We start from the raw sequence: 20525 nt of genomic DNA, 5'->3' as shown, positions 1-20525 counted from the left end.
TTAGTGCGTGTTGGTGTGAAACGAAAAAGATATAAAATTATATAATATATAATATTTTTTAAGAATATAACTTTTTTTTTTTAATTTTGTTATTTATGTTTTAGTTGAAATTTCTCATAGATGAATTTTTTTTTCAACGGCCATATCTTCTTAATTATTTAAATAGATCCATTTTTCATATTATTTTTTAATAAACAAACACATTACATTCATTCATATATAAATTTGAAATCATTAAGTAAACTACATTATTAATTATGATAAAAATTAAAAAAATTAAATTAGTTAAATAATTAAATGGTTGCTCGATTAAAAAAAAAAAACCTCCTACAGAAAACACGAAATTCTTAGTACACCAATGAATTAATTAATGCCAACAATATGTATATGTTTTCATTTGTTTAATTAAGTTTTCAATGAACGAAACAGTGTCAGATCCTGATGTTCTTCGAGATCTGTCATTATTCATAACTTACATGATTTGAGTGTTTGTTGTTAATTTAATTAAATGTAATTAATTATTCTAATTACTTCAACTCGATTTCATTGACCGATACTTGGGTGGGAAATCCAATGAATTACAAATCTGTGGATTTCAGAATGTGCTTATTAGTAACTATTATAAGTTTTAAATTTATTTGATTCGTATCTCATTCCCTACCTATTTATATATTTTTTTCAAATACTTTTTTTTTTTTAAATTATTTATTTATTGTAATTTACAACTGTACAAAATAATACAATAGGTAAATATGTAGTATGTTTCATATACACTTGAAAATCTTGGGAAGGAACCACCCATTGGTGGTACTTCAAACATTAATTTAAACTAGAAGGTCTCGTGGCCATCTTCTTTTCACACGCCTCGGAGGATTATCAGGGATTGTTAAGGATGAAAGATTAAGAATTAATGGGTTAGGATGGTTAAGGAGTTTGGAATAAAAAGACGCATATCTATTTTGGGTCAATTCTGCAACGAATGGGATGTTAAGGTCTCTTTGAATGAGTTTATTTGTAACGTAATAAGGAGCATCAAGGATTTTGGATTGTAACGATTGGATGCGGGAAGAATTTGATGGTTTGGTGGAGCCCCAGAGCTCAATTCCATTTTTTTCAAATACTTAAATGGAGAAAAGACTTGGATTTTTAGTTTATTTACTTAATTATTTAAGTTATTATTATTTTAATTTTATCAATAATTGTTTTCATACTTGAGTTCTATTTTTTATATACATAATAAAGATTCAAGCACTGATTTTCAAAATATTACATTACTTTATCGTGTAAAGTTTTTTTTTTCTTTTTATTTTATTTTGAGGAATATATATTCCTCTATCAAGTAATTTTTATTCCTTTAAGACTTTGCGTAAATTTAAATTTATATTTTGTAATTATCTTCAGTTTCGCATAATAAATTTATTTCGTGTCAGAGGTACTGCCAATTTATTGAGCTCCCCTGTCAAGCTAAATCCTCGATATTGATATATATCCAACGAGCTAATTAAACGACAAAATGTTGTGGACTTTTTTGTGTCGACTTTGGGTGAATTTTACTGAAACCTTAATGTCCTCGGATTAGATATTTCAAATATTTTTTTTTTATTGATCAGATCTTTTTTAAATATAATTTTATCAGTTCATTAGTTTTTTTTTATTTTAAGCCTTTAAAAGATATTTATTAATTATTTTTAAATGCTACTATAATAATATTTATTAATGTCTTTGGTATATAAGTGAAAATATTTTTTTTAATGTCTCTCAAAAAGTGAGAGATGCAAAAAATAGGATACATTTCAATCAAACAAGATGTCAAATGTTTACTATTGTACTCAAAAGCTGAGAGAAAGTATTGAATTCGATTTTTAGATTTTTAGAACTATAAGCCTGATATTTAAAAAAAAAAAATTGGTTACATTATTTAAGTTACAGTTTAAATATATTTTATAATATATATAAATTTATCACTGCACTTTATAATTCATTCAATAAATTTGATCTCAGTTATAATGGAGAGATACAGGTATATGTAGAGAACTACCCATTGGTAGCACTCTAATGAAGTTTTTACATTAGCAAGTCTCGTGACCATCTTCTTTTCAGGCGCCTCAGAGGATTGTTAGGAATGGAAGAGGATGCAAGGTTAGAAACTAGCAGGTTTGGGTGGTTAGGGAGTTTATAATGGAAGGAATGGCGTCTGGTTCGGGCTAGGTCGTTTATGGGGAACATTAAGGTCTTTATGTATCATTTTATTTTTAGAAAAGTAAGGAGCATTAAGGATTTTACCAAGGATTTTGGATTGTAAGGATTGGATACGAGAGGAATTCGAAGGTTTAGTGGATTCAAAAATCTCAACTCCGTATGTCCAAATTGGCCTTATTACAGTCATGTAGATCAGTCTTTTTTAATAAATTAGAAGTTTAGACCGCTTGTCTTATGTGAGGATTCCAGGGTAGTCGTTTGTCAAGATGAAGTCTATCTAATAAAGAAGTAATATTTTACTTACAAATTTTATTTTCCTTCATGAGATGCCTAATTGAATGTTTCTCAACTGTATAACATTTTCGGTCACATGAGACAAACATACTATTTAGAAGTGAAACTTTAAATCATTAAACTACAAAGCCATAATAATATAGAATGATGGTTCCAAATAAATTTGAAGTCTAATTACTGAAGACTTCTTAGCTAAATAATTTATTGTTGATGTTATCATTAAAAATGAGTAATTACTTAATAAAAGTGATTAAAAAGCCAAAGCAAAAATATACTCTGACATGGCCTGGTGGGTGGAAAATCGTTTCCGAAAGTAGACAGTTTCAAATGCTTCATCTCTACATTAACATAAATAAATGTGTAATTTTTAAGGTTTATTTAAAAAAGGGAAAGTAGTGTTGACAGTGGCATATTGGTAATTCAGAGAATTACATTTTTCTTCTATTTACTTTTGTCCAAACCAAATTTACGCTTTGTGAAGAGTAAATTTAGTTGAGGTACTGATAGGTAGTGAAAATAATGAATTAAAAAAATTGTAACTTGTTTAGTGCGTGTTGGTGTGAAACGAAAAAGATATATATGTAACGATAATTACGTTCTTTATTCTTCAATAGAACAATATTTACACTTACATATATTACAAAACATTTATAATTTTCAGATAACAACACACGTTCTTTTTAATTAATTCATTGTAATTGATCATATGGCGAGAGGTTTCAAATGGGTTTGCCACTAAAACAAATGTAAAATAATGTAACTTTAAATGAATTATAATTAAAAATATATTTAAAAGAAATATGCTAAAGAAATAAAAATGTTAATAATAATTTCAACAGTGGCAAACCCATTTCAAATACTCTCTTTGCAAACGTCAACTATTGCCGCTGAAGACGTTAATCATTCCACCACACTTTTATGGTTATTTTTTTTCTTTTTATTTATCTGGTTTATCGCCTCTCACGTGATATTTGGGATGGATTGCTTCCAGCCACATATCTTATTTAATTGCTGAAGCATGTTCATACTTAGTGAGTACAGTGATTAGAATCTATTCAGGAATCGATTAAACAAGAATGAGTCATGAGTGATTACAGAAAAAAATGAGATACAGCTCTTTTTTAAGAACCATGAGATTTCAGCCCTTCGTCAGTTATTTATTGAGGCTGTTCTCTCTGACTCACTTTTTTATGTAAAGTCTGAAAGATTGATTAATGATTAAAGGATAAAGACTCGATGACCATGAATAAAACATATATACAAAAAGAGTATTAATAGTAGTTCTCAAAAAGCCTTGTTTATTTAAAAAATGGCAGTAATCCCATAAGTAAGGTCTTGTAGTATTTTAAAAATTAAAAAACCTGATTGTAAATAATGTTTAAAATTTTTGGTAGAATATTGAAAAGTTCAATTTTGTTTTTCATATGATGTTTTTTCTTCTTAGTTTACTAGGTTACTTCCTTGCTTAAAAGATTTGTTGTAATGCCTAGGGAGTGAGGTCCTAGAGAAAGAGTATTAGTAACAATAAATTATTGAAGGAACGTACATTTTTTGTATGTATTCATTTTTCCTTATTATTGATCTCAAGAAGTTGCAGAATAATCTACAGTTAAAGCTAAATTTTAACTAAAATAATATTACCTAGGGAGTGAGCCAATGAAAAACAAGGAGAATTGAAGCTGTAGGCGGTCATGTTGAAGCAGAGATGTCAACACTGTTGGATAGGTGTTTGATAGGTATCAGAAAAAGAATTTTTACTATTACAACCTTTGAAGGGTTTTGAGTTCAGAGTACTTCGTAATGAAGTATTGTTTCTAGACCAATGGTTGTACAACGAGGTATTTTGGGCAGAAATAATGCTGATCCGCCAGGTTTCCTCCTTCTTTACAATAAAGAATACATTTTAGAGGCTGGGTGTAGTCAATGTGAGACTCATGACCCCTAGGTCGATCCACGTCTAAGTAAGCACGAAATTCGTGAATATTAAAAAAACACGGTATCCTCTCATGCCAATTATATTTTAGAAACGAAACGGGGTTGGTGTTTGACTTTATAGGAGATAATATCAAAAACCCTTTCCATAAAATCCACATCTCAGAAAGAATATTTGCTCTGAAGATAATTCATTAGCAACGGGGACTTAAAAAATGAGGTTCAACGATTTCTCAAGGACATAACGGAGAATTCGAACGATGTTGCAGCGTCTTCAACGCATTGGTCGATGCGTTGAAGACGCTCCAATATGGAAAGGAATGTGTAAAAGAATATATATTTGTTTATATTTTTAAAATTATTTGGTCTCATATGTTGCCGATTTGGCCAGAACCAGATACCAATCCTTCCATAATAAACTTCCTAAACACCCAGACCAACTCGTTTCTAACCTGGCTTCTCCTTCACTACCTAATAATCCTCCTAGGCGTCTGAAAAGAAGATGACCTCGAGATCTTCTCCTTTAGAAATGTTTTTGGAGTTCTATCAATGGGTAGATTCTACATATGTTTGTATCATGTCATGATATCACTTACAGTAAATTTACTTGATGTGTATATATGTATACAGTTGTATATAAAAATAAATAAATTGTTAAAAAATAATATTTGAATCTGATAAAAATGAAAGCAATTGTGTATTTAAAAAAATGTAAAACTTTTTTGATTACCCTCGTAACTGTAAAAAACGTCAAAATTTTACCTAAACATCACAGATAGCATATTTAACATCAATAGCATAAAAATACTACCTACATAGAAAGTATTCTGATATGGGCATAGGTCTATCCAAAACAGTTCAACTTACTCAACTAATAAGTATTAAACCCTTTCATACTTACTATTTATGAGGTTGGGATTTTCAGACTGTTAATGTGGGATGTGTTACCTCTGGACAGTATTTACATTTTTTTGGTTTTATTATTGCCTGAATTAATATTATTTATTCACTACTGTGAATACCTTGAGAAACACAAGTGTGTTGTAATCTAATAATAATATTTTGTATTATTGAATTTTATGATGCTTAGTAACCAACTTAAATCCTTATTCATTAACACGAACTTCTACATAATACTGATTTATTTCATGTCATTTTAAACGTCAATTTATCTTTATTTTTACATGACAATCGATAAAATGGTGGACCAAATCTGGGTTTTGCGAAAGGATACACTATAGGTCCCCTCACGAAAGATGTATCTGAGCAGCTGGCATTGGCAGGAGAGCCGGAATTAGATTTTTATCTGAAGCACATTGTCGACCATGTCCTCTCCTGTCAGAGGCATTGAGGGCTGCATCAGATTAGCCTCAGTTGATTTCAAGACTTCTCCGATAGTGTAGTGAGTCGTTCGAGCTATCTCGCCACTTCTAGTGCATTCACTGCTCGTAGAGATTGAATTTTATCATTAATTCTTTACTGAACGAAAAATTAAAAAAAAAAAAAAAAAATTCAAAATGAGTACTTTTTTCAGTTTGTAGTAAATTATGATTTAATGTTTCGTTCACGTTTAATTTGATCCTGAATTTTTTTTTTAACTGAATCAGATTTTTTTTTTTAATTGTCCATTTTGTCTCTATTTTTATTAAATTTATAGTGTTTATTTGTTTTGTTTTTTCCTTTTTGGAAATAGAAAAAAAAAATCATTAAATGACGAAAATTAATTCTATTTCTCTCCCATTTTGAGCAATCAAAATACCACTTAAAGATAAGGAATCTCGGTTGAAACTGATGCATAAAAGCACCTCAACTAATCTTTATAACATGATTTGACAAACAGAGAAAATTAAATTGAAATATTAAAAAACTTATTTTACAACCCAATATATACAATATGAATATATTTTATATAATAATCCTCACTATGCTTCAATATTAGTACTTAATTAAAAAAAATTCTTCAAATGAACCAAGGTGAAAATTTTTTTAATTTCTGATTTATTTAAAAAATGGTATTTACAGGTTTGATATGATATGCTAAAAACATATATTTTTAAAATATTTTACTGAAATCCTTATTTATTTATTTATTTTTTTTTTAGTTTTTAGTTTTTAGTAAATAAAAAATCATTTGATTGGATCAGTAATTTTTTTTCTCGACAAAAAGAGACTAATTGTTTGGCCTATAATAAACATGGAAAAACAATTCATTCATCTAAGGACCAAAAATATTTAATTTTGTTGATTTTTTTTTTACTGACGAATTTGAAATAGCCCATATAACCTTCCCTAGAGGTTGAATTTTATCATCCATTTTTTACTGACAGAAAAATAAAAAAAAATGAATAATTTTTCAGTTTTTAGTACATTATGATTTAATGTTTCGTTCACGTTTAATTTGATCCTGAATTTTTTTTTTTTAACTGAATCAGATTTTTTTTTTAATTGTCCATTTTGTCTCTATTTTTATTAAATTTTTATAGTATTTATTTGTTTTGTTTTTTCCTTTTCGGAAATAAAAAAAAAAAAAAATCATAAAAGCACCTTAACTAATCCTTTTAGTGTTCCTTATTAACATTATAACATTATTGACCAGGTAAACATGATTTGATAAACACAGAGAGGATTAAATTGAAATATTGAATAACTTATTTTACAACCCAATATATACAATACGACTATATTTTATACAATAATAAGGTGAAAATTTTCTAATTTTCCAATTTCTTTAAAAAATGGTATTTACAGGTTTGATATGATATGCAAAAAAAATAATTTTTTTAAACTACTTTACTAAAATCCTTATTTGTTTTTTTTTTGTTTTTAGTAAATAAAACATCATTTGATAGGATCAGTAATTTTTTTTATTCTACAAACAGAGACTAATCGATCGGCATATAATAAACATGAAAAAAAATTCATTCGTCTAAGGGCCAAAAATATTTAGTTTTGTTAATATTTTTTTATTATTACTGACGAATTTGAAATGCAAAAACACCATCATAATCCGATGAATAAGGTATAATGAATAATCGGATGTAGCATATACTACGGAAAAAAGAAATTATTTTTATATATTAGATATGGTTTTAGTATTAATTATATAATTTATGTTCACCAGGTGATGGCTTCCATTATTTGAATATATCTTAAAAACTTTAAATTAATAGATTAATTTGGATGGTGTTTTTTTTTTGTTTTTCAAATATTATAGCTTGTGATAAATTTTGGTTATCATGTTCTCCTAAGATCTTTGCACAGTTTTTGGAGTATGGCAATATCATCTTTGTAAATTTAATAGTGCAAGTAGATCGCTTGGATATGGAGTAATTAATAATAAATAATCTCAAATCAGCAGAAGAACAATTATTATATATATATATATATATATATATATACACACACACTCACACATAGAGTTATAACAGAGGTGTTGATTCACCCCTCAAAAAAATCTCACGGTTTAGTGAAGCTAATCCAACAATCTAATTGAGAACAAGCTTGGGGGACTGGCTTGGGGGAAAACATTTCGCTCTTAGTTACCAATTATTTTTCTCTCTCCCGTGCAGGAATTAAATGAAGTCCTGTGGCGAACCTTCAAGCTATCTGAAATTATCTCATTATCAATTCATATGTATATTCTCCATTTTGTCATTTGTAAAAAATAAACTTCTGAGAAGGACTAAGTTAAAATTAATTGACAGAACTATAAAGCTCTTCGTTACACGACAATGGAGAATGGTAACGAAAATGACCTGATATTATTACCCTTTGTGAATCTTGGAGGGGGTAAACTCTTCGGAAAAGTGAAGCCAAAATGGCAGGCCTTAAGATGGGATCCAGGGCGTGGCAGAGAAGTAAGAGCGATTATAAGTTGTCTTCGGTTCAAATCAATGTATACATACTCAATGCATTAATAAAACATGAAAAAAACTTAAATTATTTTTTTATGAGATTTCTCGGTGAGTACCACTATAGATTGCGCAGAATAAATTTGAACTTCTTTTAAAAACGGTTGAGTGCAATAATGACAACAAAGCTTAGCGTATCTAAAGGTGCCATAATGATACAACCAACAATTGTTGCATACTTTTGGAAACCCAAATTCTTACCACCCACATTTTATACAGTCCCACAGAGGTCTAACATATTTGATCGTTGAATAAGCGCAGTTATTGTAGTTATGACTTGAAATAAATGAAATAAAATAATAAAATAAAATAAATGAATAAGCGCAGTTTATTGTAGTTATGACTTGAAATAAAATAATAGAATAAATGAATATTGAAATAAAATAAATGAATAAGCGCAGTTTATTGTAGTTATGACTTGAAATACATATTGTATATTTTATATTAGCATCATTGATACAGAAACGATTTTATTAAGAAATAACGAATACCTAATCCGGTATGAAATAAGTAGAATTCGACGTAATTTCGCGGAACTATATTGAGTTCAAATTGTGCAAATAAAGCTATGCACACTGGACATTCCCATTAATCCTTAAAATAAAAAGATTTTTCTGACATTTCGTTACTTGTTCTTTCTCATTGGTCTATCACGTTTCTTATTGAATTATCCATAAACTGAAAAAGTAAAAGCATGATGCAAAAAAAAATTGATAATGAGGATTTTTTAAATCTCTCTCTCTCTCTCTCTCTCTCTCTCTCTCTCCCTCTCTCCCCTCTCCTTCCCTCCCCTCTCCTTCCCTCCCCCCCCATAAATTGGCGAAACGTTAATTGTCTAGTTATTTACTGCTATTTCAAAGTTTTTTGTTATGGACTCTTCCAAATATTAGACTGAAATTCAATCTACGTTTTGCTACACGAAGTACGAAGCTCATTACACGTTTTCCTCTTTTTACAGGCCAAAGCACGAAATCCGTGAAAAGCGAAACAACTACCAAGTGGAAATGACCCTGGTAATCAAAAGGTTCAACCCATCTGACGTTGGGACCTACAACTGCGTTTCGACAAATTCCCTTGGAAAAGCAGAAGGGACCCTGAGGTTGTACGGTAAGCGTTTTATTTAATTTTAACTTTTAAACAAGTTTTTTTTTTCTTTCAGCCTTTAAGAAGATAGCATTGTTATGTCTGTTCTTCTCTTCAACTGGTGACTAAATATTTATTTAAAATGTAAATAAGGGAGTTTTTACAAGAATTTTTTTTTCTAATATAATAACAAATTGTCTGAATAACTGTTATCTTTCCATCTGTTTAATTTAACTTCTGTTTGGCTTTTTCTGATGATTAATTTTTGTTATTACAGAGTATTTTTTTATTGCATATCGTTAAACAATATACAGTGGGACACACTGTATACTGTTACATCTCCTCCCTCCCATGGCCTCTACAATTTTAAGTATTATGATTTGATTCTCGTTGGGTCAACTCGAGCAAAAATAAATTATATATTATATAATAAATTATATGGGAGTAAATGAAAATTGTGACGCGAGATGAAACGGACGTGGTAGGGAGAAGAGAAGCACAAATGAGCTCCTGTTATCTCACTATCTCCTATTACAATATAATACATTTTCCTACAAGAATTGACCCAGGGAATGGTTTTTTTTTCTATTATTATTATCATTCTGGAACAAATTATTTACTGCCTTGATACATTAATTAATTACATGATTGTTCTAAAATGTCATTAACAAAAAAAAAAAAAAAAGAAAAGAAAATTAACAATACTTTTAAATGCAAACCAAATTATATTTATCATTATGGAAAATAAACCAAAAACCTGTTCTTAATACTTAGTTGTTCATGAATTCGTTTAAATTATCATCATTTTGTCCCTAACATGAATTTGGTCATCGACATGATTTGATCATTGCAACATTATAATGATGTGGTCTGATACCATACAGACGAGACGAAACCCAGTTTTGTTTAATGGACGGGCCATAGAGAGGTGCATGCATATAATTTATAATTAATTTGCTCCTTCAGTAATATCATACTACTAAACTTTTCAGTAAGTTGCTATGCATAGCTTACAAGTTAAAAAAATATTACGATCTATGTTTTGATATTTACAAATTGTTTTCACTTTTTATTTTATTTTTTACAAATACTGTGGATTATTAGTTTCGAAAAGGAGACATACTAATTAGCTTGGAGATATCGAGAAATAAAGAATTTCAATAAAGCATGAATTTTAAATTTATTTTTCTGAAAATATAATATACTCATATAAAATTGCATTTTGAAAATAAAAATCGATTAAAACTTGTTGCATCAACATCAGTGGTTTTCATGTTTAATTTAAATTTTCCTTTAGTGGAGAATATGATTTTGTCAGTGATATACTTCTAAGTTAATTATTGATTGAAATTTTCCACTAATAATCCTCATTTTTAATTATTAAATTTATTTATAAAGTATTGGAAAAATTATAAAATAATTGATGCCTAAAATAGTCTGAAGGAAATATGGCGGTTCATTTTCCTGACATAAATAGTGCATTTTTTGTAGTTTATCAATTTAACATTTGTTTGTAGTTTTAGAATAGAAATAGATATTCAATTAATTTTTTCTAAAAAAAAATTTAAATATTTAGTGAAAAATTTGATAGAATGTCATCTCACACTTATATTACAGCCAATATTTTTACTTTAGATGAATTCTCATTTTATCAGAGATTACGAATAATTTTTTTTTAAAATACAGGCTTAACGTAGAGACACCACATTATATCAGTTGAATACTGTTTTCTCTTTTAATACTTAGTTTATCATGCAATAATTTAATAATACAATAATTTCATACGCTCTTTTCGGTCGTCATGAAATTATTTAAATAGGTTTTTATTAATGTTTTTTCTTGTTGTGTTCCAACATAATGATTTCTTAAACAATTTTTTTTAAATATATCTAATTTATTATTGGATAAAACTTAACATTAATTGGAATAATATTACTCGCCATCTATTAGCATCCTCTCTTTTTTTCATTGGGACCATTGTTTTTACAACCAGCGAATGAGATGTACAGAGAGAAAAATAAATTAAAAAAAAAAACAACGCCATAAAAGTTAAGGTCATCCAATGATATCTCTCCTTTAAAATTAAAATTTAAAAATTAAAAATCAATTTAAGAGGTCCCTATTCCAGCTCCTTCCTAAACATTGTCTCATATCTGGTAAGTCTCATGTTGATAGTTGAGATCCTTGAATTAGAGGGTTAGTGTATAAGGGTAGTGTGTCGTAAAACCGTTTATATAGTGATTTAATGGTTGTTTGTACGTAGGGAGTTCGTAAGTCTTTGTGTAAGTTCTTGTTAATGATGTAGGGGGGAGCGCTACTGATCAGTCTTAGTAATTTTGATTGAAATTGTTGCAGTTTTAGTAGTAAGTTTTTTTTTTTGTTTTTTTGGCATATCTGTAAATTTGTACACCGTAAGTCCAAATTGGTCTGAGAAGTATAAATCTTTAGTTTTTCTGAAAGTGGTAATTTTGATCGTTTATCTAAAAGATGAAATAATAATTTAAGTCGGAAATTTAGCCTTTTTTTTTGTTATTTTTATGTGAGAGGTCCGTGTAAGTCGTTAGTCCAATGTCAATCCAAGGTATTTTACTGTGTCTGTCCGGGTTAAACAGGAGGACATAGACCACGATGGAGCGTAAAAGTTATTTGTACTGATTTATCAACGTTTATCTCTGTTTTCCATTTGATACACTATTCATGGATGTGAGCTAAAAAGAAAAATTAAAATATGTTGCCAACCAACCCGGGGCACTGCTTGAATGCTATAAGTAAAAAAAAAAATAGTAAAAATAAGCCTATTCAGAAATTTCATAAGCATTATTTAAAGAGGTACACTTTACTTAATAATTTATCAAGCTCAAATCAAAATTTAATTTGTACATTAAAATTTAGCAATTAGCCCTAATATAAGGTAAGATAGATCCGTTTAATTTATTTAATAACAGAATAATGGTCTCTAAGGTAGAGAGAGCGGTTTGAAATTGGGTTAATAAATACACGCCCTGAACAAGCACTTCTTGGAAGGGGGGAAAGGATTTTATGATAAATTGGAGAGGATATTGTACAAATTGCAGGACTCCATAATGCTTCAATTAGGAAATGGCGGGGGGAGGTATGGGGGGGAAGGTAGGGGGGGGATTATCCCAGCTATTATCATTACAGTCAGCTTACCTTATACGGGACCACTCCAAGGAAAGGCATGTTTATTTTGAATGAACTTAATAGCTATAAAGCATCATCATTAAATATTTCAAAACACCCGGGATCAGGGAAGAGGTTTTAGAAATAAAATGAAATTTGTCTTTTTGCTAACTCGTATAATAAATATTATATTTCATCAGGAATTACAAATAGAGGATTATATCAAAAAATCGTTCATGAAGTTCCAATCCCACTTACCTACTGTTAAAATAATATTGATAATAGTACAAGAGCCCAAGAAAAGAAAAAAGTCAGTTATCTCACCCCAATTTTTGATTACTTCAATGAAAACTATGTATAATTAATAGTCAAAATTGATGAGTCTGCCAAGTATAGGTCGGGGGAATAAAAAATGGCGGCTGTTTCAAAGCGATAAAATAAAATTATTTTTATACGCCCTATATCTTAAAAAGTAACAACACAAGAAACCCTAAGAGAACATCATTTAAAGAAGAGTAAATGTGCTAAATTATGAGCCCTAATAGAGTTCTTTACGTTAAATAGTTTTCGAGATATAGCTTTTTAAAAAGCATCATTTCATAATTATGTACGGAACGTACTGAAAGATCAGTAGTTAGTAGATTTATTTTGAAAAATTCAAATCTCAAAAACCATTCGACGTACAGATGTTTATTAGAACTCAAATTAAAGCTATTGTAATGAGCTATAAAGTAGCTTATGATGTTTATATTCGTAGTATTAATAGTTCACATGAAATTTGCTAAAATAAATTGATTTATTGTTGTTCGGACAAATTTTCATTTGTCAAATTTATATTCATATGTGAATATCATAAAAACTACTACCCCGACGAATATAAGTGTTATAAACTACTTTATAGTAAGTTAAATTTCCTTTATTTTGAGTGCTTGCAGACATATGTGCGTCTTATGGACCTAGAGATATATTTTTTTCAAAAATATATAAAGAAAAACATTATTAACTATTTTATAGCGCATTTAATTAGCTTTGATTTGAGGGCTGGCAGACATCTGTACGTCCAATAGTTTTTAAAATAAAGTTTTTCATAAATCAAACTTATTGCCCGAACAACTATAAATCAATTTATTTTAGTAAATATCATGTAAACTATTACTCCTACGAAGATAAACATCATAAGCTACTTTATAGCTCATTACAATAGCTTTAATTTGAGTGCTAATAGACATATGCACGTCGAATGGTTTTTGAGATATGAATTTTTCAAAATAACTACTGATATTTTAGTACATTTTTATGGAATGTTGCGTTTTATAAAGCTATATCTCGAGAACTATTGGACATAAATAGTCAGTCCTATTATGGCTCATATTTTAGAAAATTTACTCTTCTTTAAATAATGTTCTCTTCAATTTTGGAGTGTTGCTAGTAGTTTTTAAGATATAGAGCTCCGAATGAACAATTACTGTTTTTTTAAGGACTTGAAAAAGCCGCCATCTTTTATTTCCCCTACCTATACTTGGCAGACTCATCAGTTTTGACTAGTAATTATACATAGTTTTTATTTAATAATAATAAATTGGGGTGAGATAACTGTCTTTTTTTCTTCCCGGCTCTTGTACTACTACAACTTGGTAAATCTAACTTCAACCTGAAGACTGCAGAACATCCTGTTATAAATCCTATATTTATAAGTTCTGTTATTTTCTCTCTAAAATTTTATTTTATCATAATTTTTTTCTCTTCATCTTTTTCTTTAATTTTAATTTAATAATAATTTAATTCACTTTTTTTTCATTACAAGTCAATTATTTATTTTGTTAAATCTATAAATGTCATTGTTTTTATTATGAACTTTACTTTAATCTTTTATTAGGAATTATTATTTTAATCTAGTTATTTTATCTTAATTTTATTGATAACATTGTATATTGTTAGGGGTGTCTTATGTATGAGACTATACCTCCATAATCAATTGTAAAAAAAAAAAAATGTGTCTCTTACATTAACCAGGTAAAGCCTAACAGGCCTATCTGTTATTAAATAATTACATAACATAAAAAAGAAATATTATTAATAATAACATAACTGTGGCTAATGGTCAAATATGCCCAAATATTTTATCTTCGGTATTTCTAGAAGACTGCAAAGAAAAAGTTTCAATTTCAAGTTTTTAAGCTTCTAGTACAAGAGCCGGGGATAAAAAAAAGGAATTATTTCACCTACATTTTTGATTAATGATATGAGAACTATGCATAATTACTAGTCAAAATTGATGAGTCTGCCAAGTATAGGTTGGAGAAATTAATTTTTCATTCGGGGCTATGTCTTTAAAATTACCAATAACATTAGAAAACTTAAGAGAACACCATCTAGAGTAGAGTAAATTTGCTAAAATATGAGTCCTAATAGAGCTAGGTAGGTTCAATAGTTCCCGATATATAGTTTTGAAAAAAGAAAAATTTCATAAAAAATCAGTAGTTTGTGATATCTACATCTCAAAAACCATTCGACGTACAGAAGTCTATTTGCACTCATATTAAAGCTAGTTTAATGGGCTATAATTTAGTTAATGGTGTTTATCTTTGTAGGAGTTGTAGTTTTCTCTTTTAAATGTTTTTTTGTATTCGTTGGTTGTTATCTTGTTCTTTGATTTTAGCCCCGATGAAGGCTAGAAATTCTATTTATGAATTAATACTTGCTCAATGATACTTAATGTCCTTAAATTGTGGGGGATAAAATATGTTTGCAATATTTTTGTGAGAATAAACATCAGTTGCTCAACCTATCCCTAATGCCAAGCCCTGGTCTCCTCCATTTAAAAAAAAAAATGAATCGCTTTTATTAAAAAACAAAAAACAAAAATAATATTAATAAAAAACATATTTAAATTATTGTCACATCCGAGGCATATACCCGTCTTCGTGTCATTTCGGTTTTGTACGACATGATTTTTGAGATAGACTGGGTAGACATAGGTATACAGACTGGCCACACATAGGTACACAGACTGACTACACATAGGTACACAGACTGGCCACACATAGGTACATAGACTGGCCAAACATTTGCGAGAGTTGGATCTTTAGACTCAAGGGACCACAAAACGTATATTTCCGATGAAAACTCGAATTCGAAATTCTGCACTACTCCAATACCTTCCCTTACTGTGATTAGGGATGCTTTATTGTGCGAACGTTTTGGGACAAATTTCAGTCCTTCTACGAGGATACTGTTGTTAAAATAACACAAAAAACTTAACTAAATCGATTTATATTGTTCGATAAATCTTAAAAAGGTTCAACAATGACCTATCTGTGATAACTAAATCTATATATAAAAAATCTATAATATAAAAATATAAAACTGGAGGATTAAAATAAATTCTAATAAATCCCACCATCACATACACCCTCCTCCCCCACAGTATCCTTTAATAATACTCAACTAACTCCTATCGAACAGATTCGTTACTTAGGACTACATCTGGACAAACAACTGACATAGAATTCTCATACAAGAGTGAAAAGACAAGAAACTGCTCGTCGATTCCGACTGTTACAAAATTTACTAAACAAACAGTCTAAACCTCCAATCCATTATTAAAGACTGATCTACATGATTATTATAAGACCTATCTGGACATACGGAGTTGAGCTTTGGGGCTCCATTAAATCATCGAATCCAATCCTTACAATCCAAAATCCTTAATGCTCCTTACTTTGTTACAAATCAATCCATCAGGGCCTCAATGTTCCATATGTTGCAGATTTGGCCAGAACCAGATACCAATCCTTCCATGAAAAACTCCTCAACCACCCAAACCCATTAGTTTCTAACCTTGCCTCCAGTTCTATTCCTGACAATTCTCCGAGGTGAGTTTACTTAATGCATTTTTATGTAAATACAGTTGTAAATGCCAACACATTAATAAAAAAATAAATAAAAAGTGGTTAAGGTAAAGTGAACGAGTTCAGAACAACCATCTGCTTTAACTGGAGTCAAATACCAATTAAGGGACTCTAACCCGTGGCGTTAAAAGTTGCAAACAAGTGAGATTTACTGTTTTGGCCTGACAAATTAGTTGCTCATTAATTACCGAAAGTGTTCTACTTGGAATCTCTACTCTCTGAGCTGATCCTACTTAAACGTGTAATGTTCATTCGGGTTTCGAATTAATGTTCTGTTGAAGACAGTAAAGATAAGGAACCGAGAAGAAAATAAGTCTTGTAACAATGTAAAATGAATAAAGGCTGAAATAATTTTAAGCCTTCTTAATTTTCACAAAGTCAATCATGAACTAAGTTGACATGAAAATTAAGTTGAGGTTATAACGAGCTCGGCAAAAATATATCGGTTATAGTGACGAATATTTCTGGAGTATTACTTATTTTTATTAACGTATATTTCAACCGCGGATATGACAGCTAGATATCAAATAAAGTAAGCATCCTCCAAATAGAGCATTTAATAATGTTTTGCAGTAATTATTTGCTTTATGAAAATTCTATTTCACATTTATACGATGTATATTGGTTATAGTGAGGAATATTTCTGGACCCGTGATTTTTAGAGCATTACTTATTTTTATTAACGTATATTTCAACCGCGGATATGACAGCTAGATATCAAATAAAGTAAGAATCCTCCAAATAGAGCATTTAATAATGTTTTGCAGTAATTAATTGCTTTATGAAAATTATATTTCACATTTATACGATGTATATTGGTTATAGTGACGAATATTTCTGGAGTATTACTTTTTTTTATTAACGTATATTTCAACCGTGGATATGACAGCTGGATATCAAATAAAGTAAGCATCCTCCAAATAGAGCATTTAATAATGTTTTGCAGTAATTATTTGCTTTATGAAAATTTTATTTAACGTTTATATAATGTCTATTGGTCATATTGACCAATATTTCTGGACCCGTGATTTATACAGTATTACTTATTTTTATTAACGTATATTTCATCCGCGGATATGACAGCTGTATATCAAATAAAGTAAGCATCATCCAAATAGAGCATTTAATAATGTTTTGCAGTAATTATTTGCTTTATGAAAATTGTATTTCACATTTATATAATGTCTATCGGTTATAGTGACGAATATTTCTAGACCCGTGATTTTTAGAGCATTAATTATTTTTATTAACGTATATTTCAAGCCCGGATCTCACGATTGGTTGTCAAATAAGGCAATCATTATCCAAATAGAACAAATAATTACGTTTTTCAGCAAATTATTTGATTAATGAAAATTCTATTTCAAATTTATATGATATCTATCGGTTATAGTAACGAATATTTCTGGACCAGTGAATTTTAGAGCATTATTTATTTTTATTACCGTATACTTCAACTTCGGATATAACGATTAGTCAAATGAAGCAAGAATCATCCAAATAAAGCTTTACATAATGTTTTTCAGCAAATTATTTGATTTATGATAATTATATTTTACATTTATATGATATCTATCGGTTATAACGACTATCGATATGACTGGTTGTAAAATAAAGCAATCATTATTCAAATAGAGCATTTAATGAATTTTTGCAGCAATAATTAGATTTATGAAAATTCTATATCACATTTATATGATGTCTATCGGTTATAGTGACGAATATTTCTGGACCTGGAATTTCAGAGTATTACTTATTTTTATTAAGGTATACTTCAACCTCGCAGAGCGACTAGTTGTCAAATGAAGCAAGAATTATCCAAATACAGCATTTATTAATGTTTTGGGGTAACTATTTGATTTATGAAAATTCTATTTCACATTTATATGATGTCTATCGGTGATAGTGATGAATATTTCTGGACCCGTGATATTTAGAGCATTACTTAGTTTTATTAACGTATATTGCAACTACAGATATATCGACTGGTTGGCAAATGAAGCGAGAATCCTCCAAATAGATCATTCTATAAAGTTTTGCAGCAATAATTAGATTTATGAAAATTCTATTTCGCATTTATATGATCTCTATCAGTTATTGTGACGAATATTTCTGAACCTGGAATTTTAGAGCATTACTTATTTTTATTAAGTTATAAATCAATCTCGCAGAGCAACTGGTTGTCAAACGAAGCAAAAATTATCCAAATACAACATTCATTAATTTTTTGGGGTAATTATTTGATTTTTTAAAAATTTCATTTCACATTTATATAATGTCTGTCGGTTTTAGTGACGAATATTTCAGGATCCGTGATTTTTAGTGCATTACTTATTTTTATTAACGAATATTTCAACTGCGTATATAATGACTTTGTCAAATAAATCAAGCATCTTCCAAATAAAGCATTTAATAATATTTTGCAGTAATTATTTTATTTATGAAAATTGTATATCACATTTATATGATGTCTATCGATTATGGTGACGAATATTTCTGGACCTGGAATTTCAGAGTATTACTTATTTTTATTAACTTATATTTCTACCTCGGATATAATGACTGGTTGTCAAATAAAACAGTCATTATCCAAATAGAGCATTTAATAAAGTTTTTTGCAGCAATTATGTAATTTTTGAAAATTATATTTCACATTTATATGTGAACTATCGGTTATAGTGACGAATATATCTGGACCGGTGATTTTCAGAGCATTACTTATTTTTATTAACGTATATTTCAACTGCGTATACAATAATTTTGTCAAATAAATCAAGCATCTTCCAAATAAAGCATTTAATAATATTTTGCAGTAATTATTTCATTTATGAAAATTGTATTTCATATTTATATGATGTCTATCGGTTATATCGACTTTGGGTTATAATAACTTTATATACACGGTTCCTTTGGTGTATTTTCTATATTAATGTGGATTGATTATTTTATTTTATTTGACTTGGGTCCTTCTTTTAATTTTAAATGAAAATAAGAATTTATCTTTTTTTCTGTAATAATTTTATATTTATTTATACTGTAGAAATTTTATAAACTATTTATTGTATAAACCTCAAATAAACAAGAAATACAAAAAAGTATTAGGCATATAATGAAAAGGGAAATAATAACTTATCTATTTTGTATTTCTTATTATTTCCCTATTCATTATATGCCTAATTCTTTTTTGTATTTCTTGTTTATTTATACTTTTTGCTTCACATCTTATTTTATTTTCATGTTTTTTATATAAATTTTGAGATTTTGTACATAATTTTAAATCACACCATAGATTATTGTTTTAAATGTTAGTTTACTTTCTTAATTTATTACTTATTTTTAGTTTTTGTATTTTTTTTTTTTTTAGTTCTTGTGAAGCCCCGCAACAAGTTGATTCATAATAAATATTTGATTTTCTATTTGAGGTATTATGACCGCACACGGTCACATAATATTAATTATAATTTCTTTATCTGAAATAATAATTAATATCATATTAATTTATGATTTAATAAAATATTTATAACATCTGAATAGCGGTGCCTTTACAATACAACCACTGTCACTAATTCGAACAATTTGCCGGCGTTTTATTATTTACGTCTGTCATCCTGTCAGCCTTGTCAACGCTGTACCTTTTTGGAATATCGATTCTGGGTGACATGCCAGTTTATCAATCTTCTATAAGTTGAATAAATGTTCTCTCGATTACCTTGCTTATGCTATTTTCGTTATGTTTTAGTGATTTTCTGACTATTTTACCTTATTAATAATTACCTATCACACTAGTAACAAACATTTAAAAATCCTTTATAAGAGTATACAACCCCTCCCCCTCCAAAAAAATAAAAAATCAGTTTCTATCTATTACACACATCTTAACATCAACATTGTAATCTGCAGGTTGTGTTTATTTCTAATCCTCCAGAACGTTAATACTTTCTTTTTTTAATTTTATTTAATAATGATCCTACGGATAGTAAACGGTATTTTGAATGGTAAGTTCTATTGTTGTAAGAAGAAACATATATAAATATGTATCAATCGTATTATATAT

The 20525-nt window shown here is 28.7% G+C and overlaps 1 protein-coding gene across 1 annotated transcript in view; it reads left to right on the top strand.

The window, feature by feature from the left end:
• LOC106688230 (Dpr-interacting protein gamma) overlaps nucleotides 1–20525 on the top strand; it is a gene marked incomplete at its 5' end in the record, with an annotated part of 231029 nt that overhangs the window by 179227 nt on the left and 31277 nt on the right. Inside the window, 1 exon segment of the mRNA XM_067053310.1 lies at nucleotides 9295–9443. Coding sequence (XP_066909411.1) covers nucleotides 9295–9443 — 149 coding nt within the window.

Source organism: Halyomorpha halys, unplaced genomic scaffold, assembly GCF_000696795.3.
Source record: "Halyomorpha halys isolate HHAL.00 unplaced genomic scaffold, Hhal_1.1 Scaffold1085.1, whole genome shotgun sequence".
Classification (NCBI taxonomy): Eukaryota; Metazoa; Arthropoda; class Insecta; order Hemiptera; family Pentatomidae; genus Halyomorpha; species Halyomorpha halys.
Note: the sequence above shows the minus strand (reverse complement) of the source record. Positions and strands in the feature narration are given on the sequence as shown.